Here is a 23529-nt window from a genome sequence, read left to right as displayed (position 1 = left end):
CCGCCTCAAACATAAGATGCATGTCCGGATGTGTTAGTAATTCCAGTTCGACTTTAGTGTGTTTCAGCATGCAATTCCAGGTGAAGTGGGCAAGGGAAACAAAATGGGTCACATCGAGGCCATATGAGCTAAAAAGCGTAGACCTCATGGATTCAAAAACTACCGCTAATAGCATTACGTCCAAACATAAATAAAAATCGTGATATTCACCCAGATTTTTCAGCTTGAATGTTGAGAACACTCTTTGCGCATGCTCATATTCTTCGCGAGACAAAGGTGTATCAGTTAAGTCGTTATGAAAACATTCAATGGGGGGAAGCGATGTTTCCGCGAATTTTTCGGGACAGCTCATGTACGAGTAGGGATATACTCCTTTCTTCAACAAGAGCTGTCTGTGTTCGCGAGGTGGATCATGAAACACCGAAAATAATCGTTCGAACTTCTTTTCCATATCTGTACTCTCTACCAAATTACGCACCAATACTTCCAAGGATTCAGACATAAACTTGTAGGAATCTAAAAATTTAATTTTGCCTACTGAAAGTGTCAAAAATCTCTCTGACGTATTTGCGATGCAGGAAATTTCTTTTTTACATTTACCGAGCGATTTTAGAATAAAATGCGAATCAAAACCGGAGAAATTATGAAAATAACACGATATGTACTCCGGAGTACGAGCTGTTAAATTACAAGAAACATGTGCCGCACACAAGTAATTACCGGTTTCATGCGCGTGGTGACGACATTTAATATCGGTTTCTGAGAACGGTTCAGCACAAAGCCCGCAGTTTACTGAATTTTGAAATTCACGCTCTTGACTCTCGGATAAAGCTTGCATCGGAATTTCTCGTTTCATATCCTCATACAAAATGTCACCGAGATCTGTAATTTCCTGAAGAAATTTCTCCATGATTTTTTCGTCTAAACTACTCGATCTATGGAGTACAGGTCCGTGAGCGATTTCGCCGTTAACATCGATAACAACGAAACAATACCCGCAGGGAATATGTCGCGCCGTTTTCTTTGTGTAACTACGAGTAATTTCATCAGAATCGGAATCATCATCATCATCATTATCGATATTAACAACGTATGTTTCTAAATCCGCGTAAATGGTGTACTTTTTCTTCAACGTCGCGCCTAGTTTCTTGAATTTTATTGTCTCTCCGCGTTTAGGATATGAAACGCGCTGAGATTCAAACTTGGAACAAAGTTCCACATGTTTCAACAAATTTGCTTTACCGTCTACATTTCGAGTTTTGTCTGATGTGAACCGGTGAAAACAGAAATTACAAACATGTACTTGACCGTGGGATTTTGAAAGGTGGGAGAGAAGACGTGATAGCCCGTTTTTCCCGTTCGCGGTATTTACTAAACAGAAATGAGTTTTTCCTGCATCGCCTTTTAGCATTAAAAGATTAATTTGGTGTTTACGCGTGCGGAAAATGCTTGTACGGAAGGGGAAAAACTTTTTGTTGTCGTATGCGATGACGTGAATTGCAATGTCCGGATTGAGTATTTCAAATTTCTTAATATCGCGTGTCGTCACCGGGAAATTTACACCTCGCGTATTAAGTGTGTGAGCAAACTTGCTCAAATACTTTACACTTAAGTCCGAGTTCCTTGGCTTCTGATGGAAATACGCGAGCACTGACCATAAAAAGCATTTTTCGTCAGAGAGATTTTTCACATTTATAATACATTTTTTGTTTTTCAAAAACTGGGGTGTCTGAATGAAACTGGATGTGTATATAGGATTAAATTTAATCACATTCACATCCAGTGATTCAATTTTCTTTAGCACCCATCCACTCCCATATCTTACAAAATTTTCAAAAGATGAGAGAATTTTTCTCACAGCTAACATGAAATGCTCATTAAACTCTTCATAGTTCTCAAGCACATTTAGTGCTATGTTGGAGTAACTATGTAGATTTATTAGAGATGAGACAGAGTCACCAACCTGCTTGTCATCCATCACCACTAATTTATACAGCAAAACGTTGAGGACGATGTACCACTTAACATTGCCATCATAGCGTGCGGCATGTTCCCTAATTATATCGAAAACTCGACGTTTCGAGCTCTCGAGCACACTGCTGATGTCGATATCCTCCTCATCGAGGCTGATGCGATGACGGACTGCTGCGGAATTGATACCACGAAGTCTGCGTTCCCTCGGCATGATTCTGAAAAAAAAAAACAAAACGAACAGGATGAGATAGAGTACAACAACATGTTTAGTTGTGAATTGTCATTGGTAGAAGAAGGGTGTGTGAAAATGATATCTCAAGATCACATAATGTTGCATGAAAGATTAAGATTATTATCTTTTGATAAAAGATGGTTGAAATCTTCTCCGCATTTGTCCGCGGAAAACATGGCGAAAGAGGGATTTATATTCTCATCTCCACCAGACATTGTGCGATGTGTATTTTGTTCAATTTATTTGGGAAAATGGGAAGAAAGTGACATACCAGCAATAGAACATGCAAGGTACAGTCCAAACTGTAGAAGGAAAGATAATATAACAATTGAAGAGGAGAATTACGATAATAATATTCTACGATTATATGAAGAAAGATATTCAACTTTTAATTGTGTAGAAGATTCATCCGTCCAAGAAGAGTACTTTGAAAAACTGCCTCCACACCATCTACATTGTGACTTTTGTAAATCATTACGCGATAAAGCAGAGTATTTTGCGAGAAATGGTTATTTCCTACATAAAAATCCATTATATCTGCAATGTGTCTATTGTAAATATATTATCGGTGAACCAACTGAAAAAGTAATTCATTTACCGTTTTGTTTATACGATGAGTGTGAGAAAGAAGAGCGGGGCTTGGATGTTCCGGATATAGCATATTCTAAAGATAAATCGCGTGCATGCAGTATATTGTAGAAGGTTTTTTCTCCTCCGAGGAGAAAACCTGTCCTCGGAGGAGAAAACCTGTCCTCGGAGGAGAAAAATAGTCATCGGAGGACTATTTTCCTCCTCAGAGGATAAAATCAAAGTAAAAATGTACTTACATGTAGTGCTTGATGTTGCGTGAATCTCCTCGAGTGTAGATAGCAGGCTAGAGGTGTAGATAGCAGGATACAGGTGTAGATGATTATGCTATGATTGATTCCTCTCAGGTGACCACCCTATGATTCCTCTCAGCTGTGTTGTCTTGACGAGAGCTCAACTGGTTATGAGGTTCGGAACTCGAGTTGAGAGGTGAGAAAATGCTGTGAAAAACAGTGAAATATTTAATAACTGAATCGAGAAATGCTATTTCCCTTATAATGTGAAATATTTATTAGAAATAGAGTGTTATAAAGTACAATAAATTATCGGTAGAGTGTGCTTTTCATAATAATAATAATAAGCTGGAGCAAGGTACTCTCTTAGTTGCGATCTTCTCTTTGTTGATACAACATCAAGCTAGTGTACTGAGATGGATAATGTGGAGAACAAGTCTTCAGATTCGAGCGTTCAATTCATTATAGATAGACATTTTAATCGATTAAGTGAATACCATTCTGTTCCTTTAGAAAAAATGAGATATCAATATAAATTAAGTGAACTCTTGGACACGCACCTAGATATATTGGCACAGTTAGCGGAAAAAGGATGGACAAATCTACAATATTTAACTTTTGTGAGAGAGTATGAAAAATTAGGAGTTTGGCATAGTGATAACTATAATCATATTCTTGTTTGCGATTTATTCGGATCATCATATGATAAATTCTGGGGCGATGGTGACTTCCCCGATTCGTGGAGATGCCCGTGTGGGCATCTTAAAGACTCTATCGATAAAATTAAAAAAGTTATAATAGAAAACAATGCTCATTTAACAGAAGAACAATTAAATCAAGTTATCTGGAATTTTTTTCGAGATTCTGCAGATGAGAATGGGCTAGAACAGGATTGACAAAGAAAGTTCAAAATCAAGTATGTGTACAATATTGTAAATAAATGAAATGCAACAACTTTGCTACAGTTAAAATATTAAAATGTCATATTGATGATAGAAAACGCTGACAAGATTCATGTTTGAAAAATGAGATGCTCTTACTTTGATGTTGAAGGATCTAACATTGATTAACGAAATTAGAATCATGGGTTTTATTGGAGATTTCTAGCAATGTCTCATGCTAAGTTCCAGACGAGATTTTTTTTTTCGTCTTCTAACACATGGATGCTTTTCGAAAAATGATCGTGTGTGGCATACTTACAATCTGATAACGATCTGAGAGCACGTGTTGTTGTTGGGGAGAAATTCGAATTTTTTTCGCCTTGTGCCACGCTCTCGCTCGCACGTGTCTGGAACAGAGAGAGAAACGAATGCTATATAAACACGTGCGATGAGAGGAAAATTACCATTTACATCAGAGACAGCAGAGAGTAAGCATACGAGATGAGTTCGCCCTCGTTCATCCTCCCAGACAGCCCGCCTTCGCAGCAGGTCCTGAACTACTGGCAGCGCAAAGCTGCCGAGAGCTGCGCCAGCTCTTCAGCTGCGGCCGCCTCAGCTCCTGCCTCCACTGCACCACACCGTTCGACATCGCCAGGGGGTGAGATGGTGATTGGAGACAGCCCCGTGCAACGCCTGCGTCCGCCAGCTACGTGGGCTCCGCGCCGTGCTGTGTTGACGACGCTGTCCAACAATATTAGGGAGAGACAAGCGAAGAGGAAACTCGAGTTTGAGGAGGGCGAAGTGAGCGGTGAAGAGGATAGTCTGCTCCCTCAATCAAAGGTTAGTTTCAACAAATATTATTATTAACTTGTGTATGCACAGATTTTTTTCTGTGATTGATAAAAAATCTGTGCACATACGAGTCTTTGATTATTTGATCTGAATATTATTTGAACTGATTAGATATTATTAAAGTATTCAATCATGCACAAATATTATTTGAAGTGCTTGGAATGTAAGGAAATTACGAACTGAATTGATGCTAAGGAATATTATTTGAACTGATTAGAATGCAAGCAATATTTCCTCGAACTGATTAGAATGCAAGCAATATTTCCTCGAACTGATTAGAAATGGTATTATGAGATATTATCGTTTGAAGTATTCAATCATGCACAAATATTATTTGAAGTGCTTGGAATGTAAAGGAAATTACGAACTGAATTGATGCTAAGGAAATATTATTTGAACTGCTTAGATATTATTTAAAGTATTCAATCATACATAAATATTATTTGAAGTGCTTGGAATGTAAAGGAAATTACGAACTGAATGATGCTAAGGAAATATTATTGAACTGCTTAGATATTATTTAAAGTATTCAATCATACATAAATATTATTTGAAGTGCTTGGAATGTAAAGGAAATTACGAACTGAATTGATGCTAAGGAAATATTATTTGAACTGCTTAGATATTATTTAAAGTATTCAATCATACATAAATATTATTTGAAGTGCTTGGAATGTAAAGGAAATTACGAACTGAATTGATGCTAAGGAAATATTATTTGAACTGCTTAGATATTATTTAAAGTATTCAATCATGCAACAATGATATTTCAATAACTGATATTACTCACTTTATGCAGAGAATTCGATGATAATCTGATGTAGAGATCTGAAACAAATAAGACACTAATCAAATATTTTTCAACAGAAACGTATGCCGGAGCAGGAGGACTCCTCCCTCGTCCCCCTGATAAAGGAGGCTGAAATGGGGTTTGTTGATCTTATCAACAAACCGGTGAGCAAGCCGTGGGTCCCCTTACGAGAGTTGGAGGAGGACCATCCCTACCGAATCGTGAGCGTGAGGGAGCACACTAATCAGCACGGACGCCGGATAATTTTGAAAATCATCAATGCAGGAAGCAAATGTGAGGTGTATCTACCTCAAAGATTTGCTTCCTGCATTGATGCAGCGAAAATTCGCGAATTTAATGTAACATGCAAAAATTATGTTTTGGTAGTTACGCATAAGTGCCCAAATTGGACAGATATAAAAATTGTTAAAGCATAACAATTTAATTTTGCCTACTGAAAGTGTCAAAAATCTCTCTGACGTATTTGCGATGCAGGAAATTTCTTTTTTACATTTACCGAGCGATTTTAGAATAAAATGCGAATCAAAACCGGAGAAATTATGAAAATAACACGATATGTACTCCGGAGTACGAGCTGTTAAATTACAAGAAACATGTGCCGCACACAAGTAATTACCGGTTTCATGCGCGTGGTGACGACATTTAATATCGGTTTCTGAGAACGGTTCAGCACAAAGCCCGCAGTTTACTGAATTTTGAAATTCACGCTCTTGACTCTCGGATAAAGCTTGCATCGGAATTTCTCGTTTCATATCCTCATACAAAATGTCACCGAGATCTGTAATTTCCTGAAGAAATTTCTCCATGATTTTTTCGTCTAAACTACTCGATCTATGGAGTACAGGTCCGTGAGCGATTTCGCCGTTAACATCGATAACAACGAAACAATACCCGCAGGGAATATGTCGCGCCGTTTTCTTTGTGTAACTACGAGTAATTTCATCAGAATCGGAATCATCATCATCATCATTATCGATATTAACAACGTATGTTTCTAAATCCGCGTAAATGGTGTACTTTTTCTTCAACGTCGCGCCTAGTTTCTTGAATTTTATTGTCTCTCCGCGTTTAGGATATGAAACGCGCTGAGATTCAAACTTGGAACAAAGTTCCACATGTTTCAACAAATTTGCTTTACCGTCTACATTTCGAGTTTTGTCTGATGTGAACCGGTGAAAACAGAAATTACAAACATGTACTTGACCGTGGGATTTTGAAAGGTGGGAGAGAAGACGAGATAGCCCGTTTTTCCCGTTCGCGGTATTTACTAAACAGAAATGAGTTTTTCCTGCATCGCCTTTTAGCATTAAAAGATTAATTTGGTGTTTACGCGTGCGGAAAATGCTTGTACGGAAGGGGAAAAACTTTTTGTTGTCGTATGCGATGACGTGAATTGCAATGTCCGGATTGAGTATTTCAAATTTCTTAATATCGCGTGTCGTCACCGGGAAATTTACACCTCGCGTATTAAGTGTGTGAGCAAACTTGCTCAAATACTTTACACTTAAGTCCGAGTTCCTTGGCTTCTGATGGAAATACGCGAGCACTGACCATAAAAAGCATTTTTCGTCAGAGAGATTTTTCACATTTATAATACATGTTTTGTTTTTCAAAAACTGGGGTGTCTGAATGAAACTGGATGTGTATATAGGATTAAATTTAATCACATTCACATCCAGTGATTCAATTTTCTTTAGCACCCATCCACTCCCATATCTTACAAAATTTTCAAAAGATGAGAGTATTTTTCTCACAGCTAACATGAAATGCTCATTAAACTCTTCATAGTTCTCAAGCACATTTAGTGCTATGTTGGAGTAACTATGTAGATTTATTAGAGATGAGACAGAGTCACCAACCTGCTTGTCATCCATCACCACTAATTTATACAGCAAAACATTGAGGACGATGAACCATTTAACATTGCCATCATAGCGTGCGGCATGTTCCCTAATTATATCGAAAACTCGACGTTTCGAGCTCTCGAGCACACTGCTGATGTCGATATCCTCCTCATCGAGGCTGATGCGATGACGGACTGCTGCGGAATTGATACCACGAAGTCTGCGTTCCCTCGGCATGATTCTGAAAAAAAAAAAAACAAAACGAACAGGATGAGATAGAGTACAACAACATGTTTAGTTGTGAATTGTCATTGGTAGAAGAAGGGTGTGTGAAAATGATATCTCAAGATCACATAATGTTGCATGAAAGATTAAGATTATTATCTTTTGATAAAAGATGGTTGAAATCTTCTCCGCATTTGTCCGCGGAAAACATGGCGAAAGAGGGATTTATATTCTCATCTCCACCAGACATTGTGCGATGTGTATTTTGTTCAATTTATTTGGGAAAATGGGAAGAAAGTGACATACCAGCAATAGAACATGCAAGGTACAGTCCAAACTGTAGAAGGAAAGATAATATAACAATTGAAGAGGAGAATTACGATAATAATATTCTACGATTATATGAAGAAAGATATTCAACTTTTAATTGTGTAGAAGATTCATCCGTCCAAGAAGAGTACTTTGAAAAACTGCCTCCACACCATCTACATTGTGACTTTTGTAAATCATTACGCGATAAAGCAGAGTATTTTGCGAGAAATGGTTATTTCCTACATAAAAATCCATTATATCTGCAATGTGTCTATTGTAAATATATTATCGGTGAACCAACTGAAAAAGTAATTCATTTACCGTTTTGTTTATACGATGAGTGTGAGAAAGAAGAGCGGGGCTTGGATGTTCCGGATATAGCATATTCTAAAGATAAATCGCGTGCATGCAGTATATTGTAGAAGGTTTTTTCTCCTCCGAGGAGAAAACCTGTCCTCGGAGGAGAAAACCTGTCCTCGGATGCGATGACGTGAATTGCAATGTCCGGATTGAGTATTTCAAATTTCTTAATATCGCGTGTCGTCACCGGGAAATTTACACCTCGCGTATTAAGTGTGTGAGCAAACTTGCTCAAATACTTTACACTTAAGTTCGAGTTCCTTGGCTTCTGATGGAAATACGCGAGCACTGACCATAAAAAGCATTTTTCGTCAGAGAGATTTTTCACATTTATAATACATTTTTTGTTTTTCAAAAACTGGGGTGTCTGAATGAAACTGGATGTGTATATAGGATTAAATTTAATCACATTCACATCCAGTGATTCAATTTTCTTTAGCACCCATCCACTCCCATATCTTACAAAATTTTCAAAAGATGAGAGAATTTTTCTCACAGCTAACATGAAATGCTCATTAAACTCTTCATAGTTCTCAAGCACATTTAGTGCTATGTTGGAGTAACTATGTAGATTTATTAGAGATGAGACAGAGTCACCAACCTGCTTGTCATCCATCACCACTAATTTATACAGCAAAACATTGAGGACGATGAACCATTTAACATTGCCATCATAGCGTGCGGCATGTTCCCTAATTATATCGAAAACTCGACGTTTCGAGCTCTCGAGCACGCTGGTGATGTCGATATCCTCCTCATCGAGGCTGATGCGATGACGGACTGCTGCGGAATTGATACCACGAAGTCTGCGTTCCCTCGGCATGATTCTGAAAAAAAAAAACAAAACGAACAGGATGAGATAGAGTACAACAACATGTTTAGTTGTGAATTGTCATTGGTAGAAGAAGGGTGTGTGAAAATGATATCTCAAGATCACATAATGTTGCATGAAAGATTAAGATTATTATCTTTTGATAAAAGATGGTTGAAATCTTCTCCGCATTTGTCCGCGGAAAACATGGCGAAAGAGGGATTTATATTCTCATCTCCACCAGACATTGTGCGATGTGTATTTTGTTCAATTTATTTGGGAAAATGGGAAGAAAGTGACATACCAGCAATAGAACATGCAAGGTACAGTCCAAACTGTAGAAGGAAAGATAATATAACAATTGAAGAGGAGAATTACGATAATAATATTCTACGATTATATGAAGAAAGATATTCAACTTTTAATTGTGTAGAAGATTCATCCGTCCAAGAAGAGTACTTTGAAAAACTGCCTCCACACCATCTACATTGTGACTTTTGTAAATCATTACGCGATAAAGCAGAGTATTTTGCGAGAAATGGTTATTTCCTACATAAAAATCCATTATATCTGCAATGTGTCTATTGTAAATATATTATCGGTGAACCAACTGAAAAAGTAATTCATTTACCGTTTTGTTTATACGATGAGTGTGAGAAAGAAGAGCGGGGCTTGGATGTTCCGGATATAGCATATTCTAAAGATAAATCGCGTGCATGCAGTATATTGTAGAAGGTTTTTTCTCCTCCGAGGAGAAAACCTGTCCTCGGAGGAGAAAACCTGTCCTCGGAGGAGAAAAATAGTCATCGGAGGACTATTTTCCTCCTCAGAGGATAAAATCAAAGTAAAAATGTACTTACATGTAGTGCTTGATGTTGCGTGAATCTCCTCGAGTGTAGATAGCAGGCTAGAGGTGTAGATAGCAGGATACAGGTGTAGATGATTATGCTATGATTGATTCCTCTCAGGTGACCACCCTATGATTCCTCTCAGCTGTGTTGTCTTGACGAGAGCTCAACTGGTTATGAGGTTCGGAACTCGAGTTGAGAGGTGAGAAAATGCTGTGAAAAACAGTGAAATATTTAATAACTGAATCGAGAAATGCTATTTCCCTTATAATGTGAAATATTTATTAGAAATAGAGTGTTATAAAGTACAATAAATTATCGGTAGAGTGTGCTTTTCATAATAATAATAATAATAAGCTGGAGCAAGGTACTCTCTTAGTTGCGATCTTCTCTTTGCTGATACAACATCAAGCTAGTGTACTGAGATGGATAATGTGGAGAACAAGTCTTCAGATTCGAGCGTTCAATTCATTATAGATAGACATTTTAATCGATTAAGTGAATACCATTCTGTTCCTTTAGAAAAAATGAGATATCAATATAAATTAAGTGAACTCTTGGACACGCACCTAGATATATTGGCACAGTTAGCGGAAAAAGGATGGACAAATCTACAATATTTAACTTTTGTGAGAGAGTATGAAAAATTAGGAGTTTGGCATAGTGATAACTATAATCATATTCTTGTTTGCGATTTATACGGATCATCATATGATAAATTCTGGGGCGATGGTGACTTCCCCGATTCGTGGAGATGCCCGTGTGGGCATCTTAAAGACTCTATCGATAAAATTAAAAAAGTTATAATAGAAAACAATGCTCATTTAACAGAAGAACAATTAAATCAAGTTATCTGGAATTTTTTTCGAGATTCTGCAGATGAGACAGGTTTAGAACAGGATTGACAAAGAAAGTTCAAAATCAAGTATGTGTACAATATTGTAAATAAATGAAATGCAACAACTTTGCTACAGTTAAAATATTAAAATGTCATATTGATGATAGAAAACGCTGACAAGATTCATGTTTGAAAAATGAGATGCTCTTACTTTGATGTTGAAGGATCTAACATTGATTAACGAAATTAGAATCATGGGTTTTATTGGAGATTTATAGCAATGTCTCATGCTAAGTTCCAGACGAGATTTTTTTCTGTGTCCTCATTCCTCAGTACAGCTGAGGATGTGCTGGTGAACGTGAAACCAGTGGCGGTTCTAGGCCTAGGCTGGGTAGGTGGCCGCCTACCCAGTTTTTATGAGATTTTTTTTAAATTTTTCATGTAAACCTAAAAATGTTAAATAAACAATTTTTATATTTATTAATACATCTTCATTTAATACCTATATGCTTTGACATCTTTTTTACATGAATTACTTAAGTAGCCCTACCCTAGGTCTATGCATAGACCTACAGTATGATAAGTTTTGCCTACCCAGTTTTTTATGTCTAGAACCGCCACTGCGTGAAACCATGGTACTGTTTTAAAGTTTTTAATAAATTTTATAGTGAAATTGACAATATCTTTGTTCTCTTTTTATCAATTACTAGACGGCAGTCTAGCTTTGCTTGCCTTATCCCTTATTAGGGACTTTTAGACTCGCTGCTTCAATCGCCTGTTGAATTGAAATTTTTGAACCATAGAGCTCTCAGAATTGCAAAAATCTCGGTAAATCTTTATTGGGTGAAATAAACATTATTTTTTACATAGAGAGACTTTTTATCTTGATATTATGAGTATATATTTATTTATATTTTACCATTTCATACCATTAGCTAAAGCTCTGAACGGAATTTGATCTATTTTCTGTCAGGTAAGTTCTCAAAAAACCTGGGAAAACACTTATAAAAACGCTGGGATACGTAGATTTCACGCGTAAACTTTCAAGCCCTCCCAATACGAAATTTGTTATCCTCAGCTGAGATCCTGTTCCATTTCAAGATTTTTAATACTACTTCAAAGAACTGAGAAAACGCTATGAAAAACAAATTTTGAGTGTATCCTTGGCATTATTCTCAAAGTTTTTCAACAAATCATTTCTGAGCTTTCTCATTTTGTGACAGAGAGGACTTGGAGTCCTAACTGCGGCCTTACTAAGGGCAGTGAAATGTCTAGATCCTAACTGAGCCTGTTCTTCAAAAATTTTTGAAATATTGTCTCCTCATCATATAAGAGACAATAATATATTATAAATAAATAAATTTATGATAAATAAATTCTCTCTTTTCAGATTCGTCTGGTTATTGTCACAGTCATATTCCTGTACAATTTGGACTGGATACTCAAACGAATTGTCGCATCAACGATGAAGAAATAGAAAATCTATGGGATGATTGTGACTTGTTGAGGTGAGCTATTATATTATGTAATATTCATGTTCTATCATTTTATTTGTTGGAATTATGTTTTACATTCACGAATAATCCCTATAGTTATATTCCCCTACACACAGATGGATAGTCTATAGTGGGGGGATTCCAAAATATGTTGTATATTTTATTTCATATTCGTGTAAAATGGAAAAACACAGTTTTATTTTGTCACATCCACATTAATTAGATATTATTACAGTATTAATGTCTAATAGTATTGTGGTTGTGAAAAACTGTGTTTTTTCAATTATGATTGATTGACTATCATGGCTGGAATAGTTATTTGTGCAACTAGTGCGCAAAGTGACAGTTTGCTGCACCGAAAGAAACGTTTACGCCCGAGCCGTAGGCGAGGGCGGAATGGTTTCTTGAGTGCAGCAGAGGAACTTTGCGCACGTATTTCACATTAAGTTTTTCCTACAGTTACCATTGAATATGAAAAGTGGGTAATTATGGGTAAAATTGCCTGAAATCCATCAAATAACTTAGTAGTGTTTGAATGACGGGGGGCAGCTGTGTGGTGTGTGCTGTGGTGGCACTGTGCTGTTGCTGTCCTCGATATAATATATAATAGTAATAATTAGCGCGTTGTGCTTGGTTGCACCTCTGCTCACTATTATAGCAGCCACAGCAGTCACTGTTACCAACTTCATTTTGATTTTGCTGCACTGTTGCTCCATATAACCTACTAAGTATTTTGCGTTGCCATGTTGCAAATCTGGAGTGCAGAAAAATTTTTCCCGCACTAGAGCGGAAAAATGATTCTTTGCGTTCTGTAATCAGTGCAGCAATGGCCACTTTTCAACGTAACTGTAGGAAAATAATATTGTGGTTGTGAAAAACTGTGTTTTTTCAATTATGGAAAAATTCTACAATATCGATTCTCATTCAACAATTTTTATAAATGAACTTGAATTGAATTAAATTCAACAATCGATTCTTGAGTTCAACTAACGAGTACTAACACGAACCCATACAACAAAAAACTAAAAATATAAACATAGTGAACAAAATCTTCTATTCAAAGATTGTTTGACTATCATGGCTGGAAACGCAATTTATGTATCACATATTTCTCTACAGATAGAAATTACTGAGATATTGTAATCATTCAAATGCTAATGAATCAATATAATAGTGATTAATATCATTAAACGAAAATCCAAATTAAATGTTGTAAATCACCTCAAAATGTCCAACCCTGTTCTCAATATTTGCAGTAGCAGAAGTCTTCGGGGTGATTTACAGCATTTAATTTGAATTTTTCTTCTAACAATATATTTTTTTCCAATAAATTTCCCGAAATTGGGAAATTTTGAACAGAATAATTGGAGACGATACAGGGAAACATATATTCCATCGACCTAAATATCATTCATAAAAGCTAATATCAAGATACTTCATGGAATTATTTTGTAGATGCTATCTATTTGGTAGAGAGTTAGTGGGGAGGATATTTTTAATATTCTTTCCGAAGAATGGACATTGATATGTCCAAAGCTCCGCCAATTTATGTAGATGCATAACAATATGATTATTATCTATAGTTATTATATTACAAACTGCTTTTTCATACCATATATAGTTCAATAATTATTTTCTTAGTCTATATTATGTAAATTCATCTATAATTTTGCTGTATTGTAAGCTATTGTATATAAGTGTATATGCCAGTATATATTGTAATCAATAATTATTAATTATTATTTAACGAAAATCCTAAATAATTCTATATTGTAATCTACATAAATAAAGTACTCAATCAATCAATCAATCAATCAATATGTCTCATTGAATTATTTATACAATATCATAATTTCTACTGAGTCTAACAAGACCCATTGATAGTGGTAATATTATTGATCATCTTGTAAAATCCATCAATAATCATTGAGATGTATCATAGAAAAGCAAAGACTCAAGAGTTCTATGTCAATACAAACTGCTCTCAGAATATCGTATTCTTCGGTTTTCAGGGATTATGTGGCAAGATTACAAGAAACTATAATGAATAGTGGTGCAGTGAGTGCTGGAAATAGCTTGAATGGTACACAGATTCCAATCTTGAGGTGAGGTTTCAATTAATAAGTCTACAATAAATCTACTCATAACCTTTATTTGGACAATTTATTTTATGAAATTGGGATGAAATAGTTATTTGTGCAACTAGTGCGCAAAGTGCCACTTTGCTGCACCGAAAGAAACGTTTACGCCCGAGCCGTAGGCGAGGGCGGAATGGTTTCTTGAGTGCAGCAGAGGAACTTTGTGCACGTATTTCACATTTAATTTTTCCTACAGTTACCATTGAATATGAAAAGTGGGTAATTATGGATAAAATGATGGCTGAAATGGATAATATGATATGGATAAAATGTTTGTGTGTGTGATGCTGTTATTAATAACAACCTTAATTCATTTAAAAATTAATAATCCAATTGAAGTTGAAAATTCTCAGCCAAAGTTCTCATCTTTATTCATTCAAGAATCAGAAAAAATACAGATAAAACAAAAAATTGCATTCAAAATACACGCCAACAGCATGGCTGAATGGCTGAACCGACAAGCGCGCGACCTTGCGGGAAGAATCGTACCTAACTTCGTTTCATCCAACTAAAAACTGTATTCAGATACTTAGACATGGTTAACTTACTAAATTACCGAAAAATAATAAAGTAAACTAAAAAATATTTATAAATTAACATAGACAACAGAAAATATTTTATTGTAGTATATTCTAATGTTATTTTATTAATTTTATTGACATGGATTTCGAACGGTAATTATTTAACCTGAAAATTCGAATTTCATAATGTGTGTTTGCTACATTTCTCATTGCTTATGGTTGAAATAATTATTACTGTCAATAGAAAATAAACATTATTTATTATTAAATGATGATAAGTAATTATTTAATTATGATTTAGATAAACATTATTCTTGTTTTGGATTTCTAGATTGGGATCTTATCATAAATGTAGGGTAGCCATTGAAATGATTCTTATCTAAATCTAACCACAGTCATTGTTACCAACATAATTTTTGTTTTCGTGCACTAATCCTCCATATAACCCACCAACTATTTTGTGTTGCCATGTTGCAAATGTGGAGTGCAGGAAAAATTTTTCCCGCACTAGAGCGGAAAAGTGATTCTTTGCGTTCTGTAATCAGTGCAGGAATGGCCACTTTTTAAGGTAACTGTAGGAAAAGAAGTTTTGGACTGTAGTCTGTTTCTATGTCCTTGAGTTGATTGTAAATGATAAATAAATAAATAACTTCAAAGAAAAAGTAGCTGATATACTACAGAATTTTAAGTTTTGTAAATGATCGAATGTTTGTGGTAATCATTAGCTTTTTCCTTCAACAAATAATGTATTATTGAAAGAAAATGACGTTGATGTTGTCAATACCACTATATTTGTTCAGTATTAATTCACATTACAGAATCAGGTTTCATGGTAACACCTACCACATCTTCATCTGAACTAATGTAATGTCAATTAATTTTTAACAGAGTTGTATATTGACATCATCAACGTCGTTTTCTTCCAATTATGGAGAAATACTACAACATCTCTTACCTTGCAATAAAAAAATGTATTCTTTGAAAAAATTAACAAAAATAATGTATTCCTCATTTTAAGCTAGCAGATGCACATAAACTTTTATGATCGATGAAAAATACAAATCATTAGCCGAGTTGGAAAAATAATTATTTGTGATTGATAGAATATTTATATATTTTTTATCTCCGATACATGGTTGAGAATTAATTGTATGGTAGAGACAGAAAATGATATTTTTTTGTGTAGTTTAGAAGTTGATATTGTGGTAATACATATTATTCATTTCAAATAAAAATACTAAGAATTTGTCAAAAACCACAGATTTTATTGAAAAATAATAAAAAAAAGATGTTTCTTATGTATTTGAGAAGTTGATATTGTTATAATTATTCATATTAAATAAAAATACTAAGAAATCGTAAAAAACCACAGATTTATTGAAAATAAGATAAGAAAAATAATAAAAAAGATAAGGCTTATCAGAGATTGACAATGGTGTAACAACCGAAACCGGTCTTTCTACTTTTAATAAAATCTGTGGTTTTGACAATTTCCTAGTCTTTTTATTTAATAAGAAAATGTTATTTTTGTCTTTATAATATTTTAGGATTTTACTTTACTGTCTTCCTTCTGTGTATTTTATGTATAAATCGAACATATCGATTGCATATCAAGAGTTATTGTATCATTTTTTCAAATTGTAATATTATTGAAAACCTTATCACAAAATAATGCAGGCCTAATGTGGACACTTAGATGTAGAAGCTCTTCTTGGAGAAAGTATCTAACCATGGTAATTTTCATAATCTGTTTTTGAAAAGAGATCCGATTAAGTTCTTAATAAGAATGAGCAAATTTTACGAATACAATGCTCGTTCACAACGGATTTTGCTTCTCATTTTCATAATTGGATTAAAATCTTGCCTTGCATGACAATAAAGTGAATGGGGTACATTGTTGTTCCAATTTATTCAACGTTCAATGTATTTTGTGTGTTAAGTCCCTCACTGTTGGATTCTTATATGATTAATTGAAGATATTGAAATTTGAGTTGTTAGCTTACAGAAGATGGATCTTCCAAGCTGTGTAATCTTTTAAAGACTAATTTATATTGTGAGCAAAGTTTGAAATTAAATAAACTCGACAATTATCATATTATATTATTTTTCTGTGCATTTATATTTGTTTATCAAGTACTTGTATTATTGATAAAACTGAACATCCGTAGATTATCATCTATCAACAGAATTGTATCGTTTGTACTGCTGTTATTAGCTTAACCCTAAAGAGACACACTGGGGTGTTTCACACCCCAAGGATTTTTTTTTCTGTTCTGCTGTTGACAATATCAAACAGATGGGAATTTATGCCCTGTCTAAATTAGGTTTGAAGCATTGTCAACTGCTCTCCACCACTTCCAGTCAGTATAATAGCATTCTACAAGGTCACCAGCTCATCTTGTTCTTTGTTTGGGGTGTCTAACACCCCAGAGTGTCTTTTACGTAGGACTTTTATCATATACTTTTTTAGAAAGATTCACTTGTATTGACCACTACAAATGTGGTATGGGATGATGGATCAGATTGGAATAAATGCTATGATTCTCTACAACTTGAGGTTCAAAACAATAAAATTAAGAGACGTGAGTTTTTGATGAAGTTGTCATTGACAATGATCAAGTCATTCCTTCAAACCAGATTAGGAGCTCCAACACTCAGGCGGAACATACGTACTTCTAAAATTAGTATAAATATTGATAAGCACTTTCGATTTCTGTATGCACTTGGAACAAAAATGATTAAGAAATGATGAAGTATGGGCTAAGTACTTTTTTCTCTATATATTATTCAAAGAAACATGCAAAATTAAATTGGGGTGTTCAACACCCCAGTGTGACTGTGACTGTGTTAGCATAAAGTAAGTGTGTCTCTGTAGGGTTAAAAACCAATGTCTTATTTTGAGAACTTGTGGCTGGAGCTCAAGGCTTCTTTTTCCAGTCACGCCAAAAACCTTTGTAATTTAATGATATTTTTACATTTTTACTTGTAAAAATATTTCTAGTATTTGGCAATAGAATCATGCAAAGAAATAATTTTAATTCATCACATTCTATTGGAGAACACAGCACATTTTTGAATTTCAAGCCATTAGAGCTCATACATACAAGTTATTCGAAACATCAATTCAAAAAATACATATCAGTTTCTAGTCTCCATTTTCTGCATAGAATGAAAATAAGGACAATTTGCTACTCCATCACACCACTACCTCCGTAAACAAAGCCGTAGTGCATTCGTGTGACGTCAGCACAGGTAGGGCTCCTACACCAATAAAAATTTGTTGATTTAAGCCGATCTATATCAGCTAGTGTTTTTATTAGTGTAGGAGCCCTACCTGTGCTGACGTCACACGAATGCACTATGGCTTTGTACACGGAGGTAGTGATCACACTCAAGCTGGGTTTACACCAAAGTTATTAACAAAATGTTAGTAGCTTAATTCTTATAGATTCTATTAGATTGAACGGAACTTGACAAACACATATGTTCATCATGTGTATGATAAGTTATGTTAAATCTAATAGAATCTTTGAAGATTAAGTTATCAATTTTGGTGTAAACGCAGCTTGAACCTCTCATGAAGTTACATGATGAGGATGGACATCATTTTTGGAATGGGAAAAAACTTTTTACAAGCCTCGAATTTCAAATATTCCCAACATATCTGATCAAAACCTTTCACAGAACATATTCCTAGATTTTCATATCGAAGATCTGTCAAGTAGATAGTTTTTGAATCAGTTTGGGACAAAAAAACAAACATTAATTTGTAGCCATATAGACCTAGATGGATATAAATAAAAATAGAAATCTAAGTACCCTTTTTAAAATTTCTTTAGTCACAACATATATGTTTCGTCTGTATGATGCCATAAATTAAATTAATCATAGCCACCTCTAATACAAGGCCCCGGCCTACGATACTGCAACGTCGCAGTGTAGGCTAAGAATCTAATACATGATTGGTGAAGAAGATCAACCGGTATTTTTTTAAATCTTTTTCACCAATCATGTATTAGATTCTAGGCCTACACTGCAACGTTGCAATATCGTAGGCCGGGGCCTTGTATTAGAGGTGGCTATGCATTAATACTACGGTATGGCATCATAATTTATAATGGCACTAGCCGTCAGGCTCGCTTCGCTCGCCATATCCGTCTAGCCAGGGGGCTCCGCCCCCTGGACCCCCGACTGGATCGTCCAAGAATAAGATCAGCAGGCTCGCTTCGCTCGCCTGCATTTTTTCATTTTTATCATATTATATTAGGACAATCCAGTCGGGGGTCCAGACTAAACGTCTGGCTAAACAGATATGGCGAGCGAAGCGAGCCTGACGGCTAGTAATATAATATTCCCAGGATTGAAGTAGCAGTGCCCAATCAATTTTTCCGCGATAAATGCATTTAAATCTTCAACTTGGTGCCAACCTAACAAAATCAACTCAAACTTAATGCCAACCTGACAAAATTATTAATTTAGTTGCCAGTTAACAACTGTTTCGAAGAGGTACTCTATCTAGATTATAGTTCTATAGTAACATATGATATGGAAATTTCAATTCTAATTAAGAGATTGGGAGAAGAAGAATATACATGCTAAAAGACGAACTTTAAACCCTTAAAAATAACCCTTAGAGTTGAAATATTGCCAAAAGATTTCTTAGTGCGCCTCTAAAGGGCCAACTGAACATACCTACGGTACCAAATTTGAACGTTTTTGGTCCGGTAGATTTTCAGTTCTGCGAGTGAGTGAGTGAGTGAGTGAGTGAGTGAGTGAGTGAGTGAGTCAGTCAGTCAGTCAGTGAGTGAGTGCCATTTCGCTTTTATATAATTATATAGAAGATAGATCATACAGCCGAAACATATTGTGACTAAAGAAATTTAAAAAAGGGTAATTGGATTTCTATTTTTATTTATATCCATCTAGGTCTATATGGCTACAAATTAATGTCATTTTATTTATTTTCCAATCACTTGATAATGGCATCATACAGCCGAAATATGCTGTGAATAAATAAATTTTAAAAAGGGTACTTAGAATTCCATTTTTATTCATATTCAAGAGTAGCCCTAAATAATAAAAGACGACCTAGATGGTTCTACAACTCAACATACGGATAGAGATGAAATTAATAACTATGATGTTTGATCTTTGATAATGGAACTCATTCATGAATATTTCTCTGCGATTTGTATCGTGAGTGCTTTTATCATATATTGATATAGTTATTTGTGCAACTAGTGCGCAAAGTGTCAGTTTGCTGCACCGAAAGAAACGTTCACGCCCGAGCCGTAGGCGAGGGCGGAATGGTTTCTTGAGTGCAGCAGAGGAACTTTGCGCACGTATTTCACATTAAGTTTTTCCTACAGTTACCATTGAATATGAAAAGTGGGTAATTATGGGTAAAATTGCCTGAAATCCATCAAATGTTTTTCTGTGTAATTTTATTATTGATAAAAACCTTAATCCTAAAATCCTAAAGTCCTCGTTGTCCTTGGTTATAATATATAATGAATAATAATTAGCGCGTTGTGCTTCGTAGCACCTCTGCTCACTATAGCAGCCCAGTCACTGTTACCAACTTCATTTTGATTTTGCTGCACTGTTGCTCCATATAACCTACTAAGTATTTTGCGTTGCCATGTTGCAAATCTGGAGTGCAGAAAAATTTTTCCCGCACTAGAGCGGAAAAGTGATTCTTTGCGTTCTGTAATCAGTGCAGCAATGGCCACTTTTCAACGTAACTGTAGGAAAAAATATTAGAATTAGCGGGTGCATTAATTATTATCATTATTATGATAGTAGGTGCCTTAAATTATCAGTAGCCTATAACAATTAGTAGCCTGCCTATTATTTGTTAGACAGGCCTATAGGGTAGTGTTATTATTGATGCTTAAAGCTCCCTCAACTGATTTCATAAATGATGTTCAGAACTTTATAGCATGCTTTTTGTCTGAAGACAGTGTTCTGAGTCCTGATATTTTAGTGAAGGCTCAGTAGGATGATATAAGCATCAAATGGAGACCATACAATTGGATTGATTGATTCATTCATAAGCTCCAACTTTTGGATGTTGGCGAATACGTCACCAGGTTCATCGCTCTTCAGGCTACACGACTCCATAGAGACTGTCGCTGTCATTCTACCAGCTGTTCGGCGGATGACAACTGTACAATAAGTACATCATTGAAATGATAGGGAGAGAAAAAATAAAGTGAACTTGTGTTATTCCTCTCCCAAAATTAGATAATAATATTCATAATATTATTACTTTCCTTGCCCTACTACCATAGGTAAGGAAAGTATTGCTTTCCAAAAAAAATTAAGGTACCCCAATTTCAAGTTTTCTATACGTTTCAAGGTCCCCTGAGTCCAAAAACATGATTTTTGGGTATTGGTCTGTGTGTGTGTATGTGTGTGTGTGTGTGTGTGTATGTGTGTGTGTGTGTGTGTGTGTGTGTGTGTGTGTGTGTGTGTGTGTGTGTGTGTGTGTGTGTGTATGTTTGTGTGTGTGTGTATGTGTGTATGTCTGTGAAGACGATAACTACATTCCTAATTAACTGATTGACTTGAAATTTTGAAATTAAGGTCCTTATACCATGAGGACCCGACAAAATAAAATAAAATATCAATAAAATTCAATTCAAGATGGCGGAAAAAATGGCGGATAATTACTAAAAAACCATGTTTTTCACGTTTTTCTCGAAAATGGCTCTAACGATTTTCATAAGTCTCATTTCAGGGAAAATTTCAGTAGCTCCGTAATATTCTTGAGAAAAGTGACAGTTACTAAAAAACCATGTTTTTCACGATTTTCTCAAAAACGGCTCTAACGATTTTTTTTTCAAATCTATACCCTGTATAGCTATTTATTAGCTCTATCAACTGACATGAGTCTTTTTCCTGGGGTACTAATGGGGGGTCCACCCAATCCTTGAGATATGGACTTTGTAACCTCCTTCTCGTGCATGAGATAGGTAGGTACACGGTTTTTACTTTTTCTTCTTCCATATACCGTGGGTACGGTAGGTAGAGCAGTTTATAAAAAGAACACAGTCATAGTCAAGATATTTCATCTGTAGAACAGCTGTTTTGACGAATTTCAAAAAAAAAATAATCGAATTTCACAATTTACATAAAGGAAAAAGTACTCTGAAAACAATTGTATATACACATATACAGTAGTCAGATCGTAGTTGCAAATATGTTGCCGTCAATCGTCATTATGTTATTCCCCTAAATTATTCTCGTTTGATAATGAGGCTTATAGTTCAATGAGCAAGGAAAGTTGTGTGAGTGTACCACACCAGATTTTTCTCATAATTTTGATGATGTACTAATTGTATGAATAAATAGATAAATGTATGAATATTTAACTCGCCATCCAATAATATGAAATAAAATTCATATCAACACTTTTAAATCCAAACAGATCATCATTTTCCATTTCAGGAAAATACCAGAGGATGTAACAACTACACAGACTCCCTCACTGGAGACAAATCGAACCACCAACATGACAGATGCTGAAAATAGCACGGACATTGATGGCACTTTCACGACCCCTCCAGATGCTGAACCCTGGCTTGTCTTATGTAATCGTATTCCAGCACATATGATTATTGACATCATTTACGATGGAAAAGTGAACAAATTTGGTCGCCATTCTATAATAGGAGTTCATGTCGAGTAAGTACATTTAGGCTACTATTGTAATATAGTGAATATTGAGAGGTTTGAATTGTAGTTTTTTGTGCCTTTTTCTCAGGTTGTTGAACTGATTAAAATTGAACTAAATTTTTCCAATATGAACTCTAGTAAACCATTTAGGCTACTATTGTAATATAGTGAATATTGAGAGGTTTGAATATTGTAGTTTTTTGTGCCTTTTTCTCAGGTTGTTGAACTGATTAAAATTGAACTAAATTTTCCCAATATGAACTCTAGTAAACCTTGTTTTTGATTGTTAAAGAATATATTCATATACCAAGTGAGCACCTGAATTTTGCATTGGCATAAAAGATTTGCTAACTTGCTTCTTATTCATCCAAATTATTGCAGTCTTCTAACATTTACATAGTACTGGCTTGGATTTCGTAATGAAATTAATGCAAACGTATTTAGAAATGTATTTGAGCCGTGCGACCCCACGACGTTTTAACCTGAAATTAGGCCAGGCACTCCACATGTTTTCTTGCAAATCGAAAAATTTGAGTGGAAGAACGGCAGTTCTAGTCGAGTCGTCACCGCGAGAAGATGTAGTCATAGAGCTTGTCTCGGCCTCTAAACTAGGCTTCGTCCTATTTTAAAGGAAAATATTATTATTTTTATTTTGTATAATTTGAAAGCATGTAGTTTGAAAAATAGTACCGTATTCAAAATGTAAACGTGAGTGATTGTGAGTGCCGATTTATTTGTTAAATTTTCGATTGCATGGTGAGTGCCAAAATTATTTTATCAAGCTCAAATAGATTGACCACATAAGTTGACCGAGGCCCTAAATTTATTGTAGAGTGAGTTAGCAAATTCTTGTCTAAATACCAATCATGAATCATTGCCATAAAG

General features: G+C 35.2%; 2 protein-coding genes and 1 long non-coding RNA gene across 5 annotated transcripts in view; 2 read left to right on the top strand and 1 right to left on the bottom strand.

The window, feature by feature from the left end:
* Positions 1–23529, top strand: part of LOC120353380 — a 437229-nt gene that overhangs the window by 107184 nt on the left and 306516 nt on the right. The window lies entirely within an intron of this gene.
* LOC111050580 overlaps positions 1–23529 on the top strand; it is a 553956-nt gene that overhangs the window by 473697 nt on the left and 56730 nt on the right. The window contains 3 exon segments of the mRNA XM_039436032.1: positions 12200–12317; positions 14318–14410; positions 22417–22653. Coding sequence (XP_039291966.1) covers positions 12200–12317; positions 14318–14410; positions 22417–22653 — 448 coding nt within the window.
* On the bottom strand, positions 1727–10198 carry LOC120353382. Of its 3 annotated transcripts, XR_005572329.1 has the most exons (4): positions 9984–10198; positions 4228–4315; positions 3034–3234; positions 1727–2189 (listed from the first exon to the last, which is right to left on the bottom strand). It is a non-coding gene; the product is annotated as an uncharacterized LOC120353382 (long non-coding RNA). The 3 variants fall into 3 exon arrangements; XR_005572327.1 differs by lacking the exon at positions 1727–2189 and having other exon boundaries at positions 2950–3234; XR_005572328.1 differs by lacking the exons at positions 1727–2189; positions 9984–10198 and adding an exon at positions 5551–5953 and having other exon boundaries at positions 2950–3234.

The sequence above is a fragment of the Nilaparvata lugens genome, chromosome 10, assembly GCF_014356525.2.
Source record: "Nilaparvata lugens isolate BPH chromosome 10, ASM1435652v1, whole genome shotgun sequence".
Lineage (NCBI taxonomy): Eukaryota > Metazoa > Arthropoda > Insecta > Hemiptera > Delphacidae > Nilaparvata > Nilaparvata lugens.
The sequence above is the reverse complement of the archived record's forward strand: the minus strand, read 5'-3'. Positions and strand labels throughout refer to the sequence as shown.